The following is a 16,705-nucleotide window of genomic DNA, read 5'->3' as shown; positions in this document are numbered from 1 at the left end:
TGTCAAAGACTATTATTGCACACATACAGAGTCCATGAAACTTGTGACTTGAGCACATTTTTACTCCTGAACTAATTTAGGCTTGCCGTAACAAAGGGTTTGAAAACTTGACTCACGACATTTCAGCTTTTCATTTTTTATTAATTTGTTTAAAAAAATCTAAAAACACAATTACACTTTGACGTTATGGGGTATTGTGTGTAGGCCTGTGACTTCTCAATTTAAAATTCAGGCTGTAACAAAATGTGGAAAGAGTATCTGGGTAAGGGTACAAAACCATTTCTAGTGTGCAGTGTCCAAGAGCACAGCTGTCTCCTTCATTGGGATATTGAAAAAGCACTTCACCAATATGGGCTTTATGGGAGAGTGGCCAGATGGAAGCCACTCCTGAGAAACATGACAGAAAACCGGAAATTTGCAAAAAAAAAAAAGCATGTGAAAGATGGAGAAAAAAAGCGAAAGATTCTGTTGTCTGATGAGACAAAAATTGAACTCTTTGGCCTGAATGCAAATCACTATGGTGGTGACAACAAAGCTGTAATCGCCGCCAAAGGTGCTTCTACAAAGTATTGACAGCATGCCTGTGAATAATTATGTAAATGAGATATTTCTGTATATCATTTTCAATAAATTTGCAAAAATATTTATGGGCTAGTGTGTGTAGATGGGCCTGGGGGGAAAAAATAATGTAGGCTGCAAGAAAATGTGGAATAAGTCAAGGGGTATGAATACTTTCTGAAGGCACCAACACAGCCCTACATGCAGTAACACAGTTGTATATCAGTTTAACACTGTACAATTTCAGCACAAACACATGCGTGTATAAGTGTAAGAGAGCCCTACATGCACTAAAAACAGCTGTATTACATAAGTAATTTAGCAGACGCTCTTATGGTAAAGTGCCTTGCTCAACAGCAGATACCTAGTTGGCTAGGGGAATTGAACCAGCAACCTCTTGGTAACTGGCCCAAAGCTCTTAACCGCTCGGCTTACCTGCCACCCTGTATATTAGTGTAGCACAGCCCTACATACAATACAGGTGTATCACTATAAGACTACCTGTACTCCAGTAGATGAGCACCAGTATCACTGCAGGTATGACATCCGTCTCAAACTGTGGCTCCACTGTGTTGGCCTGCTGAGTTGTGGAGGGGACTAGTATATCTTGTTACATTATCCCTTTCTCACGCTAATAGCACCATCCTTTTTCAAGTTTACTGCTCTTTCAAGTAATCTGATAGGTTTTGACCCCCCCCCCCAAATAAAAACACTGGAAACTACTCAGAGCAGTCAAAAACAATTTATATAACAAATTTAGGACAAAAACCCACAACCCCTTATATTTAGTCACACATACCTTTGAGCATGTTTTAGTATTTAGTTACAAGACACCTTGTAGCAAAATACTGCATCTGATCTTTTCTGTGTTTTCTTGATTTTCTCCACGGCTGAACACACATGGTTTATTCCCAGATGTTTCAGTGTTCCTGGTCTGGTATTCCATGCCAGCTGGCGGTATGTTACAGGCACAGTCTCTATTGATGGGGTTGTTTCCCAGACACAGATTAAGTCTAGTCCTGGACTATAAAAAACACTGGAAAATCTCCATTCAATTATTTTTAGTCCAGGACTTGGTTTAATCTGTGTCCAGGGGACCGTCCCATCGAGTTCTTAATTTACACCAGCAGTACAGCATTAATGCAGCCATCGTTCTCTGGGTTATTCGTCACCTGGGCGTATTTACCTGAAGAGAAGAGAAATAAATTAGATATTTTAATCACTACACTTCAGAAGTTGAATAAGGTTGTGTCTACACGTGATACTTACATGTGACTTCTGCTATCAGGATACAAAGATCACATTGAAAAGACATGTCTAGACACACAAAAGTCACTTTGTGGTCTGACTGTGTTCAGATCTAGCTGACCACTTCAGAAGGTAGTCAGAGATGCATTGTGTTTGGATTTCTCCTCAGTCTGGATGCAATCAGGCGTCCGAAAAAGCATACAGTGGGCAATGTCATCAGTACTCCTCTCACAAGTCTCCAGAAAACGTGTGTTTTGGGACCGAGAGGCACCCTTTCAATATAACGTTGGAGGAAATATGTTCCTATCGTGTAAGGAACGTGTTTGCTGGCCTCATAAATGCTAGGAAAAGCAGCCAAAAAATGCTCAACATATGGGAACTCCTTCAAGCCAGTTGGAAAATCATTCCTCATGAAGCTGGTTAAGAGAATGCCAAGAGTGTGCAAAGCTGTCATCAAGGCAAAGGGTGTCTACTTTGAAGAATCTCAAATATAATATATTTTGGTTAGTACATGATTTTGGTTACTACACTTTTTTGGTTACTACATGATTCCATGTGTTCTTTCATTGTTTTCACTATTATTCTACAATGTAGAAAATAGTCAAAAATAAAGAAAAACCCTGGAACGAGTAGCTGTGTCCAAACTTTTGACTGGTACTGTGTACACAGATGTAGCCTAGTGGTGTACTAATTTGTAATTAACCTTTATTTAACTACGCAAGTCAGTTAAGAACAAATTCTTATTTACAATGACATCCTACTAAGAAGCATGTTTAATGGAGAATCTCCATAGAAAGTGCTTTTTAGTCTAGAACTAGGCTTAATCTGTGGCCGGGAAACTGTCCCATACTGATCCAGATGAATATCAATAGACATTTGAGAGGATAGGAGATATCTCACCCCAGATGACCTTTCCCCCCTGCGTGACCAGGCCCAGCTCGCTGACGTTGACCTCTACCACTGTTCCCTTGGTGATGACCCCCAGAGTGGTGTAAAGGGGTGACGAGGGATTCTTCTTCACCCCCAAAATAGGCAGACAGAACGTGGCCTTCAGCTCCGGGTGGGTCACATGGGCCTTCTTGAACCGTAGACCCTGGAGAGAGGGAAGGGCAGACGATGGTGGGACAGTTATTTCAGGTCATTTAGGTTGTTTACCTCTTCAAACCCGCAGGAGGAAGTTTGTGAATGACCGATGCTACCCAAAGAGCAAGTAAGTAAATTTAGTTTTTTAACCTAATCTGGTTGATTGCACTGGTTGTAACTAAGTCTCTACATAGTCTGCTAAATGTCAAAAATGTAGTCAAAGTTACTCTAATAACGAGGGTGTTTACATATCAGAGTTTCAATCCAACACTGCTATATACACTGTATGCTAGTGAGTAGTGTTTCTTTCCTCCTTACCATGGGTCTGATGAAGCGTTCATATTTGGGAGGCTTGCGGGTGAAGTTGTCGCCTACGAAGCACACTTTGGTGACCATCCTCTTCCAGGCCTTCTTCTGCCTCTTGCCCGTACGGATGACTTTGAGCACCTCCGTCTCCCCTTGGGCTCGAACCTTGGGCAGGGGCACCTCCCATTTACCCTACAGGAAGAAACACAAGATTAAATCAGAGAATATATCAGGACACCAGTTTTTAACTAAACTGGCTTGGGCTTTGCACACTTAGGGACAATTTTATTGAAAGTGCATGTTAATCCAGGACTAGGTTTAATGGGATTGCGGGAAAACAGTCAACAGTATTACATTGACACTTGAAACAATTAATCTGACAACAGCAGACATGCCATCCTTTAATCATTTTTATGAGTACCATTTCAACGCCGCGGCACCAATCCCTGTCCTGCGGACCTCACGACGGCACGCGTGCAACACCCACACTGCTCAAATCATAGGCAAATGCACTTTTTTTTTTGCCTAATAATGATGTTGGCAGAAGACTGGCTCAGTAGGAATGGCAGGCTATAGACTGTTATAGGTCCAGGTGGGGTCAGTCAACTCCCTCCTCAGGAAGTTGGAGCAATTGGCTGTATTTTTTAAATTTTAAATGTATTTTTTAAATTTTAACTGTAACTGCCATTTCCTGAAACCTAGAGATCATGAACGGATTAATTAACATAGGTCTACTAATCTTTAACAGTCTAACATAACTCAGTGAAAGACGGTATTAGCGGAACAGATCTCTCTGCCATGTCTGTTTCCATCCACGCAGCGACGCGCACTGAACTACCGCAACACCGCACATTTCTTTGCAAGTCAATGCGCTCGCACCTACTACCGTTGCGGAGATCATAGCATGTGCAGGCAAGAAAGTGTTCTTGCTTAGTTGACTAAATGCTGTAGCTAACTACCTTAATCGCAATGATGCCTTAGCTAAGGAGCTAACTACGAAATAATAGTGCTCGACTAATACACCATTTCCCCCCTCCATTTTCCTCACACATCAACGGAAAAAATCTGCCATCCAGCCCGAGGGAGGAAAATAGCACTACGACTACAGGGGACGGGCTGGAGCAGAAAACTAGAGATTTTTCCCTCCTAGCCCAAGTTCTCTTGATTGGCCAAGTTTTTTGTACCGGAGTATTTTGACCTCAAATTGTTTGCATGGTATGCAAAATGCATGCCGGTTGGCAATAGATAGGGTTAACCTAGGTGATGTTCCCTTCTATATGAGATCATATGGCCAGGCACTATTACCTGTCTTCAGTGGGACATGGTGGCGAAAACACAAACAAGTAAAAGAAAGGCATTGAATACTCACAGCCTTCTCTTTCCTCTTCTGTTTGATCATGTTGGAGAGGATCTTGGCGCGGGACTGTCCCTCTCTGTCGAGCAGGTAGGCTGGTACTGCTCCCTCAGGAGTCTTGTCATCGTTCTTCTGCTTGGTCTTCCTCTGCTCGTGCATCTTGAGGCTGTGGTAAGACAAGTGGTGTTGGCACCAATAGGTCAACAAACGTTTTGGATTGGTGGCAATGGCATATGCCGTTTCAATCAACATTTTGACAATAGCAGTTAGTGGAGGATGTCTTAATTACTATGTCATAACCAAGGAATTTGTTTAAAAATAGGACATTAAACCTGTTAAATCTATCATGTCCCTGAACCTAAATCCTAAGAGTCAACTCTTCACTCTATAAAGGAGCCCATTGGTTGATCTACTGTAGTGTACCCTATCTTCCAGGCCGGCTCGGTCCTCCCCTCCCGCTCCGTGGCTCGACGACTCATTGCGAGCACACAGAACAGGGCTCCGGGCAGCCGAGCGGAAATGGAGGAAAACTCGCCTCCCTGCGGACCTGGCATCCTTTCACTCCCTCCTCTCTACATTTTCCTCCTCCGTCTCTGCTGCTAAAGCCACTTTCTACCACTCTAAATTCCAAGCATCTGCCTCTAACCCTAGGAAGCTCTTTGCCACCTTCTCCTCCCTCCTGAATCCCCCCCCTCTCTGCAGATGACTTCGTCAACCATTTTGAAAAGAAGGTCGACGACATCCGATTCTCGTTTGCTAAGTCAAACGACACCGCTGGTTCTGCTCACACTGCCCTACCCTGTGCTCTGACCTCTTTCTCCCCTCTCTCTCCAGATGAAATCTCGCGTCTTGTGACGGCCGGCCGCCCAACAACCTGCCCGCTCGACCCTATCCCCTCCTCTCTTCTCCAGACCATTTCCGGAGACCTTCTCCCTTACCTCACCCCGCTCATCAACTCATCCCTGACCGCTGGCTACGTCCCTTCCGTCTTCAAGAGAGCGAGAGTTGCACCCCCTTCTGAAAAAAACACTCGATCCCTCCGATGTCCCTCCAGACCAGTATCCCTTCTTTCTTTTCTCTCCAAAACTCTTGAACGTGCCGTCCTTGGCCAGCTCTCCCGCTATCTCTCTCAGAATGACCTTCTTGATCCAAATCAGTCAGGTTTCAAGACTAGTCATTCAACTGAGACTGCTCTTCTCTGTATCACGGAGGCGCTCCGCACTGCTAAAGCTAACTCTCTCTCCTCTGCTCTCATCCTTCTAGACCTATCGGCTGCCTTCGATACTGTGAACCATCAGATCCTCCTCTCCACCCTCTCCGAGTTGGGCATCTCCGGCGCGGCCCACGCTTGGATTGCGTCCTACCTGTCAGGTCGCTCCTACCAGGTGGCGTGGCGAGAATCTGTCTCCTCACCACGCGCTCTCACCACTGGTGTCCCCCAGGGCTCTGTTCTAGGCCCTCTCCTATTCTCGCTATACACCAAGTCACTTGGCTCTGTCATAACCTCACATGGTCTCTCCTATCATTGCTATGCAGACGACACACAATTAATCTTCTCCTTTCCCCCTTCTGATGACCAGGTGGCGAATCGCATCTCTGCATGTCTGGCAGACATATCAGTGTGGATGACGGATCACCACCTCAAGCTGAACCTCGGCAAGACGGAGCTGCTCTTCCTCCCGGGAAGGACTGCCCGTTCCATGATCTCGCCATCACGGTTGACAACTCCATTGTGTCCTCCTCCCAGAGCGCTAAGAACCTTGGCGTGATCCTGGACAAACACCCTGTCGTTCTCAACTAACATCAAGGCGGTGGCCCGTTCCTGTAGGTTCATGCTCTACAACATCCGCAGAGTACGACCCTGCCTCACACAGGAAGCGGCGCAGGTCCTAATCCAGGCACTTGTCATCTCCCGTCTGGATTACTGCAACTCGCTGTTGGCTGGGCTCCCTGCCTGTGCCATTAAACCCCTACAACTCATCCAGAACGCCGCAGCCCGTCTGGTGTTCAACCTTCCCAAGTTCTCTCACGTCACCCCGCTCCTCCGCTCTCTCCACTGGCTTCCAGTTGAAGCTCGCATCCGCTACAAGACCATGGTGCTTGCCTACGGAGCTGTGAGGGGAACGGCACCTCAGTACCTCCAGGCTCTGATCAGGCCCTACACCCAAACAAGGGCACTGCGTTCATCCACCTCTGGCCTGCTCGCCTCCCTACCACTGAGGAAGTACAGTTCCCGCTCAGCCCAGTCAAAACTGTTCGCTGCTCTGGCTCCCCAATGGTGGAACACACTCCCTCACGACGCCAGGACAGCGGAGTCAATCACCACCTTCCGGAGACACCTGAAACCCCACCTCTTTAAGGAATACCTAGGATAGGATAAAGTAATCCTTCTCACCCCCCTTAAAAGATTTAGATGCACTATTGTAAAGTGGCTGTTCCACTGGATGTCATAAGGTGAATGCACCAATTTGTAAGTCGCTCTGGATAAGAGCGTCTGCTAAATGACTTAAATGTAAATGTAAATGTAGTGTACTACACTACTGTACTACTGTAGTGTGTACTACTCATCTATGGTTATACTGTGCTTACGTCTTTTTCATCTGGATCTTCTCAGAGTGCCTCTGTTTGTGGTAGAGTTTGGCCTTCAGACCAATCATCTTCCTGGCTTTGTGTGATCGTTCGTGGGCCTCACGGCTCTCCTTCTTCCTCTTCCTCTCCTGGTGGTCCAGGCGTTGGCCATGGCGCTTGCGATGTAACTCAATGTGCTCGTTCTGGGGCTGAGGTAGGAGGCACATTTTAATAGTTTATTTAAGGCTTTCTGAATGTATTAAGTCAACAAACATCAGAATAAAATTAATGATTTTTGTACATTAATTTCCAAGGTGGGCTTAATCTAATTGATCAAACATCCTTAAAATATGTTTGGCATGACAGCGCGAACATATGTGGGACCAGTCAAGTATATAGCTGGCAGATTAGTTAGCTGGCTACCTAGGCTAAGGCAATGTCAAAACAATTCAGACCAGCGGGTGTATTCATAATAATTTCGTTCAAATAAATGAACTATAACGTTCATTTATTGGCCAGAGCAGTTTGACCAACATAACGATTGCAATTCAACCAAGACCAATGTCTCCCACCAATGTCAAATGACAATTCTTGGTTGAATTGCAGCTAGGAGTCGGATGTCTGCCACATGTTGCTAGCCAACTTCGTATGCTAGAAGATTTTCATATCAAATTATGTATCATAAAGAACGTGAAATATGTGTATAGCTTACCATTTTGTGTATTGAAAGTTACGTATTCAGATACGATACTTATTTGATGGAATTTATTGTCTCAAATTTGGATTTTTTTCGTAGTTTTTGCTAGAGGCTTGGGTCGTTGGTGTTGTTTTCCGAAGCCAATATTTTAGAGGAAGTATGTGATGGGAGTGTCCGCTTAAAACACATTCCGGAATGAAACCATGTACGAGAGTTCCTGAGCAGTCCCGTTACATATTTATTAGTAATTCGTAGTAAGTTGAGCAAATCATTATCAAAACAATTCAGCACAGTTTTACTATTTATTAAAATAGTCAGAACGATTAAACTATAAATACACATTTATTTTAAAAGTCAAAGCCGGAACTTTAATTCAGATAGGACTGCTGCTTGGGGTGTATTTTGAAGATGCACTTTATAAGGAAAGCGTGAATCGACGTCGATTCATATTATTATATTTTTTTGTTGATAATTTGAGATAATTAATACATTATACTGATTTTGATTATTGTTCTCGGGAGGCACGGCATTTAGAGAATGTGTTTACCTTATTTGACAGCCAGTTCAATGCCAACAGGGTTTATGGTTGATGAATGACATTCACACAGAGCAGTCGACATTGCCCTGTCCATGTCAAGACTGTCTACAATCTTTTCACTGGAATACGTTTGTAAGCCCGAAGCAGGTTGAAGATGCGACTTCGGACTGTCCTGGGAATAGGCATTGGGACGTTCAGTGTCCTGGTTGGGGGGGTAAGACTTACATTTCAGGGACAAACATGGTTAAAAGGCTGTAGACTGTTGGCTATTTGTCACTAGTCGCTACTGTTTTCTATGGATAATGTGTATTGCCCTGTGTTGGGTTGCGTAGGGTAAAGGTCTACTGAAGAATGGACCACAGACGTGCAGGTGGAGACTACAAGGAAGAAGACAGTACAGCTTTTTGCCAGGTATATGACATGTCCCATTTCCATATTAGACTGAACTTTGATGATCTCTCAGTGCTTTTGTAATACAAATTCGTAAGTGCTTATTTTATATCCTATAGATGATGTCAAATCCCCACGAGCTGTCGTCAATCCAGATATATCGAAGTAAGTAGTAAAACTAGCTCCAGCCTATGTTTATTTCTACTCTATAGCCTACTTCATGGTCCTTGGTAGCCCCTTAATATCAGATGTAATACTCACTATTGTTTGTCCCCAGAATCCGGAACATTGGCATCATGGCACACATAGATGCAGGGAAGACCACCACCACAGAGAGAATGCTGTATTACTCTGGATACACCAGGGCTTTGGGAGGTGTGTGGGAGGGGATTGGGATAGACATGTGTAGGGGGATGCGCAGGTTGAGGTCAGTAATTTAATTTCAATTCCACGTCCTCTGCTGGCTTTTTCCTGCATTGTTTAACAGAGTCCCAAGCTAGCAACTCAATTTCTCTCTCTTTTCTTGTTTCCCAGATGTTGATGACGGGGACACTGTGACAGACTTCATGGTTCAGGAGAGGGAGCGGGGAATCACCATACAGTCTGCTGCAGTCACCTTCGACTGGAAAAAGCACAGGATTAACCTCATAGATACGCCAGGTACAGAGCCAGTCCCATTCAATAAATCGTGCAAAAACACAAACACGAATCCTATAGACAGGCAACCCTGGCACAAAATCAACCCATAGACCCTCCATAGTACAACACTGTGTGTGTGGGTGGGTGTTTCAGGACATGTTGACTTTACTCTGGAGGTGGAGCGAGCCCTGCGTGTGTTGGATGGGGCGGTGGCAGTGTTTGATGCCTCTGCTGGCGTTGAGGTGAGTCAAGCCCTGATACGATGCCATGTTCCCACCCTGTACTGAAATAGGCCTATGCATCTCTGTTTACCTGACTGTATTGTCTGTAAAAAATAAAATAAAAAATACAGTAATTGAACTGACCTAGAATTGAGGTGTTGATTGTATTGTAAGTGTGTGTGTGTGTTAGTGACTCGGTATGGCTGTGTGTTGTGTCTTGTGATATCACCAGGCTCAGACTCTGACAGTGTGGCGGCAGGCTGAGAAACATCATGTACCTTGTATCTGTTTCCTGAACAAGATGGACAAGCCTGGGGCCAGGTAAAACAACCAGTATCACATAGTGACTCCCTTCTGTTCTAACCAGACGTATATCTTCATGCTTGCTGTTAAGATTTGGGACTACAGTGTTAATTTTGATAAAATGTTATTTTTTTTGTTCTATATAGTTTACACTTTTCCATTGAGAGCATAAAGAAGAAACTAAAAGCCAATCCTGTGCTCCTCCAGGTAGACAACATTCTCAATAGGCCGTCTATGTATTTTACATTGTTCAGCTTCCCTGCTGTGGTAATGCCTCCATATCAAATGACATACATTACAGTATAAATGAGAAACAACTGGTTACACAGATTCCAATTGGCAGCGGGAAGAGCTTCACAGGATTGATTGACTTGATTACCAACCAGCAAATGACGTGGCGGGTGAAATCCAGAGCAGAGGATGGCCGTGTCTTTGAGACCAAATCTCTCAGCCAATCAGATGACCCGGAACTTCTTCAGGATGCTATGGAGGCCAGAGCAGCTCTGATAGAACAGGTACAGGAAATGACATCATCATGCCAACTGTCATCGAGTGCTTATTTGTATGCTATTGCTGATAGCTTAGATCGCTATAAAAACACAAGTATAGTAAAAACATGTGTAAATGCTATGTGTCAAAGTTGGCATTTGCATTTGCATTTGCATTTGCATTTTCATACACAGGTTGCTGATCTGGATGATGAGTTTGCGGAGCTGTTACTTGGAGTTTACGGTGAAAATTTTGATGCGGTACCTCCTGCCAAAGTAAGCAATATTTATCTCAGGTAAAATATCAGTAGGACTGAGTTCTGCATGTGGTATTGTGTGTGTATCTGGTGTATTGTGTATTCTCCAGCTCCAGGAGGCAGTGCGGAGGGTGACTCTGGCACGTAAAGGAGTCCCTGTGCTCTGTGGGAGCTCTCTGAGGAACAAAGGTGTTCAGCCTCTCCTGGACGCCATCACAGCCTACCTCCCTGCCCCAAACGAGAGGCACCATGACCTAGTGTGAGTACATCCTCCACCCCTAACCAGAACTCCATCACAGCCTATCTCCTCGCCCCCAACAGGAGGCACCATGGTGTGAGTAACATTTATCCTTTACCTTGTAGAGTCAACAAAGTGTGTTATCCATAATAGCCCACTCAGCTCTAACCCCCAATAGGACTTTTCTATAAAATTATTTTGTGGGATACCTAACCAAAATGTAATTCAATCTGATCCATATCATTGGGCTGAAGCCACTACTCTTCTCTACCACATATATCAGTCAGGGATTTATTCTTGAGTCAGACCCAGTTTGATTCGGCTTGGTCTATTCCCTTCACACAGGCGTTGGTACCAGGATGACCTGTGTGCCCTGGCCTTCAAGGTGGTGCATGACAAGCAGCGAGGTCCTCTGGTGTTTGTGAGGATCTACTCTGGGACCATGAAGCCCCAGTCTGCTGTCCTCAACATCAACAGGAACAACACGTACGTAGGTCCATCACCATCTCACTACTACCCAATACCTGCTTACTGCTACAGCAGCTTGCTGAATGGGATTCAATTCATGCTAATCAATGAATTAACTCTGTATCTCTTAAGGTTTTGTTGCATTGGGTATAACTGAGTAGGAGCCCTCTAAAATGGTGAACCTTACAAATTCTCAGGCTGTTCCAATAAACTCAAGTACTGTTAGTTCTCTAATTACTGTGCTTGCCATTTTTAATTCCACTGGTCTCCACTGTAGAGAGAGGATGAGTCGGCTGCTGCTGCCATTTGCTGACCAGCATGTGGAGATACCTTCTCTGACTGCAGGAAACATTGCACTCTGTGTGGGCCTCAAGCAGGTAGGACTCCTTGAGAGAATACCTGTTTGGGATTTTTTTAAACCTTTATTTAACTAGGCAAGTCAGTTAAGAACAAATTCTTATTTACAATAACGGCCTAGGAAGTGGGTTAACTGCCTTGTTCAGGGGCAGAATGACAGATTTTTACCTTGTCAGCTCGGGGATTCAATCTAGCAACCTTCCGGTTACAATGTTCAACGCTCTAACCATTAGGCTACCTGCCGCCCCATAAATTGGAATTGAAACCACATCCATTCTAAGTAAAGAGCAATATGTTTTTGAAACTGAAACATTGTTTTGAATCTGTTGGGTGACAGTGGCTTGACAATTAAACCAAACACTTTCACTTCCAAGCAATCTTTCATTATGTTTACAAAAAACTCCTCTCTCTCTCTCTCTCTCTCTCACTCTCTCACTCCCTCTCTCTCAGACAGTGACAGGGGACACTATTGTGTCCTCCAAGGCCTCGGCAGTGGCTGCGGTCCGGCGGGCCCAGAAGGAGAAGGAGGGGGAGAGGAAGAGGGGTGGAGAGCAGGCCAGTCTGGTGCTGGCTGGAGTGGAGGTCCCCGAGCCTGTCTTCTTCTGCTCCATAGAACCCCCCACTATGTCTAGACAGGCAGGTCAGTGTCCCTGCAGCCATTACTAAGCATGGGATCCCTGCTCAAATCCCCTCATAACATGCACTGTTCTACAGGCTTGTTTGAGCCACCTGACCTAAAACTCTTGTTATTATCCTCTGTTTTCTATTAGATCTGGAGAATGCCCTGACCTGCCTCCAGAGAGAAGACCCTAGCCTGAAGGTCAGGGTAGATTCAGACTCTGGACAGGTAATACCACCTGTACACAAGGAACATGTATGATTGATTAATTGCTTGGTTGAAAGTGATTGATTGAATGAATGTTAGCTAGCTTCAATATAATATTAGACTAATAAAATATGCAATATCTGTTTTAATGGTCTTTGTACCGTCTCCTCCGCCAGACCATTCTGTGTGGAATGGGAGAGCTGCACATTGAGATCCTCCATGATCGGATCAGGAGAGAGTACGGCATCGAGACCCACCTGGGACCTCTACAGGTGGCCTACAGGGAGACCATCCTCCAATCAATGGCCACCACAGGTATAGTATGCCAATCAGTATGGAGGAGGAAACCATATTTTCCAATCAGTGTAGATCGTACTGATTCTTCTTATTCTGATTCCTGATTGTGCTTCCTACTTGTGTGTGTTTCAGACACGCTGGACCGTACAGTTGGGGAGAGGAGACACATGGTGACTGTGAGTGTGGCGGTCTGCCCCATCATGGACTCCTCCTCCTCCTCGCTCACTTCCTGTGAAATTACCTACGATGAGGAAGTGGAGGAGCAGCTGTCCCCTGACGTCAGGGACGCCGTGGAGAACGGCGTAAACAGCTCTTATCTCCAAGGTAACGACATCACACCAAACAGATTATGGAAGAAGGAACTCGACCAGATTATGGAAGAAGACCCCCATTTTCGATGAGTCTTGTACTGTTGTAGCCCCTATTCTGATACTCAATAAGTGCATCATGTGCTCACTCTCCCAGGTCCGTTGCTTGGTTACCCGGTCCAGGGCGTGTCCACTATGATCCAGAGTGTGAGCATGGAGCCGGGGACGTCTCTAGCTATGTTGTCTGCCTGCGTGTCCCGCTGTATGCTCAAGGTACATTAACACCTGCACATGATAGTGTTGTGTACACAATGTGAGATGATCTCTGCCTATGTACTGTAGTCTTGTGATGGCTCTGAGTGTCGATAGAAGGAGAAAGGCATTTACAATATGGGTTTCTTTACGCTGCTGCTACTAGCTCTATGCATCGTCTCTTTACCCCTACTTACATGTACATATTAACTCTACTAACCTGTACCATTACACCCTGTATATAGCCTCGTTATTGTTATTTTATTGTTACTCTTTTATTTTTTGTATTTGTTATTTATTAAGTATTTTCTTAACTCTTATTTTAATATTGCACTGTTGGTTAAGGACTTTTAAGTAAGCATTTCACGGTAAGTTCTACACCAGTTGTATTTGGCGGATGTGACAAATAACATTTAATTTTATAGTAATACTGCACTAGTAACAGTGACCCTATTACTCATACCATTACTAATACTATGCTAGTAACAGTGTCCTTATTACTCATACTATTACTAATACTACGCTTGTAAGTGTCCCTATTACTCATACTATTACTAATACTACGCTAGTAAGTGTCATTATTACTCATACTATTACTAATACTACATTAGTAACAGTGACCCTATTACTCATACTATTACTATTACACACATACTATTACTAATACTACACTAGTAACAGTGACCCTATTACTCATACTATTACTAATACTATGCGAGTAACAGTGACCCTATTTCTCATACTAATACTACGCTAGTAACAGTGACCCTATTACTCATACTATTACTATGTTAGTAAGTGTCCCTATTACTCATACTATTACTAATACTATGCTAGTAACAGTGACCCTATTTCTCATACTAATACTATGGTAGTAACAGTGACCCTATTACTCATACCATTACTAATACTACGTTAGTAACAATGTCCCTATTACTCATACGATTACTAATAATACATTAGTAACGGTGACCCTATTACTAATACTACGCTAGTAACAGTGACCCTATTACTCATACTATTACTAATACTATGCTAGTAACAGTGACCCTATTACTCATACTACGCTAGTAACAGTGACTCTATTACCCATACCATTACTAATACTATGCTAGTAACGGTGACCCTATTGCTCATACTCATACTACGCTAGTAACAGTGTTGTCTCTGTCCCCTGTAGGCTCTGAGGCAGGCAGGGGGGCAGGTGCTGGAGCCTGTGATGTCACTGGAGGTGACAGTGGGGGAGGAGCACCTGAGCTCTGTGCTGGGTGACCTGGCTCAGAGACGAGGGGCCATCCGGGACATCCAGAGTCGCCATGACAGCAAGGTGCTGCTTGCCACCGCACCCCTGGCTGAGATGATGGTAGGTTGGTTCAATGTTGCCGTGGAAACCTCCTGTAGTGACAGGGCAGACAACACCACCAATATAGTATAAAAGTGCAATTTTTTTATTAGTTTTGCTATTTCTGTTTTGTACATCTCTCATCGTCTTGTTGCTACCGAATCAAGTCCAATGCTTGTGAATGACTCATCATGTTCAGCATATTCTAAATGCATCTTAGCTGAATAATATACTGTATCAGAGTCAAAAAGTGACACTGCAGTATCCCTCCTTGGATCTAATCTTTCCTCTGTTTCAGGGCTACTCCACCGCCCTGCGAACTCTGACCTCTGGCAACGCCACCTTCTCCCTCCAGCTGGACATCTATGAGGCCATGAACCCCCAACACCAGAATGCCCTGCTCAACAAGATGGCCGGCCTCGCCTGATGACATCACGCAGAGATGGAAGAGTAATTCTGGGAAATGTAAGCCAGCAGGAATGTCCATTTACAGTGCCTTCAGAAAGTATTCATGTTGTGTTGCAGACTAAATTCAAAATGGATTAAATATATTTTTCTCTCCCCCATCTACATACAATATACCATAATAACAAAGTGAAAACATGTTTTTAAAAAATTCAGCTAATTTATTGAAAATTAAATGCAGGAATATCTGATTTACATGTAAGTCAATACTTTGTAGAAGTACCTTTTTGGCAGTGTTTACAGCTGTGAGTCTCTTAAGAGCTTTCCACAGCTGGATTGTGCAACATTTGCTCATTATTCTTTTTAAAATTATTCAAGCTCTGTCAAATTGGTTGTTCATCATTGCTAGACAACCATTTTCAGGTATTGCCATAGATTTTCAAGTAGATTTAAGTCAAACCCGAAACTCGGACACTCAGGAACATTCACTGTCTTCTTGGTAAGCAAACTCCAGTGTAGATTTGGCCTTGTTTTAGGTTATTGTCCTGCTGAAAGGTGAATTCATCTCCCAGTGTCTGCTGGAAAGCAGACGGAACCAAGTTTTCCTCTATGCTTGAAAAAAATGGAGTGGTACTCAGTATGTGTTGTATTGGATTTGCCTCAAACATAACTTTGTATTCAGGACAAAAGTCAAAAGCCTTGCCACATTTTTTGCAGTATTACTTTAGTGAGGGTTTCTTAAAAATATATATATATAATGTACACCCAGGGGGGGCACGAGGACCGAGTTTGGGAAACCCTGCTTTAGTGCCTTGTTGCAAATGTTTCCTTTTCACTTTTGTCAATTAGGTTAGTATTGTGGTTTAACTACAATGATGTTGAGCCGTCCTCAGTTTTCTCCCATCAAACTCTTAACTGTTTTTGTCACCATTGGCCTTCATGGTGAAATGAGCGGTTTCCTTCTTCTCCGGCAACCGAGATAGGAAGGACGCCTGTATCTTTGGTGACTGGGTGTATTGATAACTTCACCATGCTCAAAGGGATATTTGTCTGCTTTTGAAAAAAATACATGCCCTACTTTGCAAGGCATTGGAAAACCTCCCTGGTCTTTGTGGTTAAATCTGTTTGAAATTCACTGCTTGACTGAGGAATTACAGATAATTGTATGTGTGGGGTATAGAGATGAGGTAGTCATTCAAAAACTGTTAAACAGGGGCTCCAGAGTAACTCAGTGCAAGAGGCGTCACTACAGTCCCTGGTTTAAACCCAGGCTGTATCACATCCGGCCATGATTGGGAGTTCCGTAGTGTGGTGCACAATTCTCCCAGCATCATATGGGTTTGGCAATCATTGTAAATAAGAATTTGTTCTTAACTGACTTGCCTACTTCAAGGTTAAATAAAAACACTATTGCACACAGAGTCCATGCAACGTAAGAACATCTTTGCTCCTGAACTTTAGGCTTGCCATAACAAATGGGGTTGAATCAAGACATTTCATTTTTTTAAAATCATTCCACTTTGACAATATGGGCCAGTGGCATTTTAAATGCAGGCTATGAT

At 43.8% G+C, this 16,705-nt stretch overlaps 2 protein-coding genes across 2 annotated transcripts; one reads left to right on the top strand and one right to left on the bottom strand.

The window, feature by feature from the left end:
• Positions 1-1,285: 1,285 nt before the first annotated feature.
• On the bottom strand, positions 1,286-7,995 carry LOC118385383 (ribosome biogenesis protein NSA2 homolog). The gene is made up of 6 exons (XM_035772491.2): positions 7,830-7,995; positions 7,139-7,326; positions 4,565-4,715; positions 3,208-3,387; positions 2,707-2,899; positions 1,286-1,744 (listed from the first exon to the last, which is right to left on the bottom strand). Exons 1-6 carry the CDS (start codon positions 7,830-7,832, stop codon positions 1,677-1,679), a joined length of 783 nt encoding a protein of 260 aa, XP_035628384.1. The 5' UTR covers positions 7,833-7,995; the 3' UTR covers positions 1,286-1,676.
• A 214-nt stretch (positions 7,996-8,209) lies between these two features.
• Positions 8,210-16,645, top strand: gfm2 (GTP dependent ribosome recycling factor mitochondrial 2). Its single transcript, XM_035772490.2, has 20 exons — positions 8,210-8,566; positions 8,685-8,763; positions 8,862-8,907; positions 9,020-9,117; positions 9,277-9,402; positions 9,535-9,623; positions 9,835-9,923; positions 10,052-10,112; positions 10,235-10,420; positions 10,589-10,669; positions 10,761-10,909; positions 11,234-11,374; positions 11,634-11,733; positions 12,164-12,353; positions 12,484-12,560; positions 12,716-12,854; positions 12,969-13,160; positions 13,302-13,417; positions 14,577-14,759; positions 15,037-16,645. Exons 1-20 carry the CDS (start codon positions 8,507-8,509, stop codon positions 15,163-15,165), a joined length of 2,331 nt encoding a protein of 776 aa, XP_035628383.1. The 5' UTR covers positions 8,210-8,506; the 3' UTR covers positions 15,166-16,645.
• The last annotated feature ends 60 nt before the right edge of the window (positions 16,646-16,705 follow it).

This window comes from Oncorhynchus keta, chromosome 6 (assembly GCF_023373465.1).
Source record: "Oncorhynchus keta strain PuntledgeMale-10-30-2019 chromosome 6, Oket_V2, whole genome shotgun sequence".
Classification (NCBI taxonomy): domain Eukaryota; kingdom Metazoa; phylum Chordata; class Actinopteri; order Salmoniformes; family Salmonidae; genus Oncorhynchus; species Oncorhynchus keta.
This window is presented reverse-complemented; position numbering and strand designations above follow the sequence as displayed.

Excerpts from the sequence above, each read along its gene's own strand:
- gfm2 (XM_035772490.2), top strand. The coding sequence starts at position 8,507 with ATGCGACTTCGGACTGTCCTGGGAATAGGCATTGGGACGTTCAGTGTC. Across the intron at positions 10,421-10,588 it reads GAGCAGCTCTGATAGAACAG|GTTGCTGATCTGGATGATGA; the intron begins GTACAGGAAATG and ends TTTCATACACAG. Across the intron at positions 12,855-12,968 it reads CCAATCAATGGCCACCACAG|ACACGCTGGACCGTACAGTT; the intron begins GTATAGTATGCC and ends TGTGTGTTTCAG.
- LOC118385383 (XM_035772491.2), bottom strand. Across the intron at positions 2,900-3,207 it reads AACGCTTCATCAGACCCATG|GGTCTACGGTTCAAGAAGGC; the intron begins GTAAGGAGGAAA and ends CCCTCTCTCCAG. Across the intron at positions 1,745-2,706 it reads GGGGGGAAAGGTCATCTGGG|GTAAATACGCCCAGGTGACG; the intron begins GTGAGATATCTC and ends TCTTCTCTTCAG.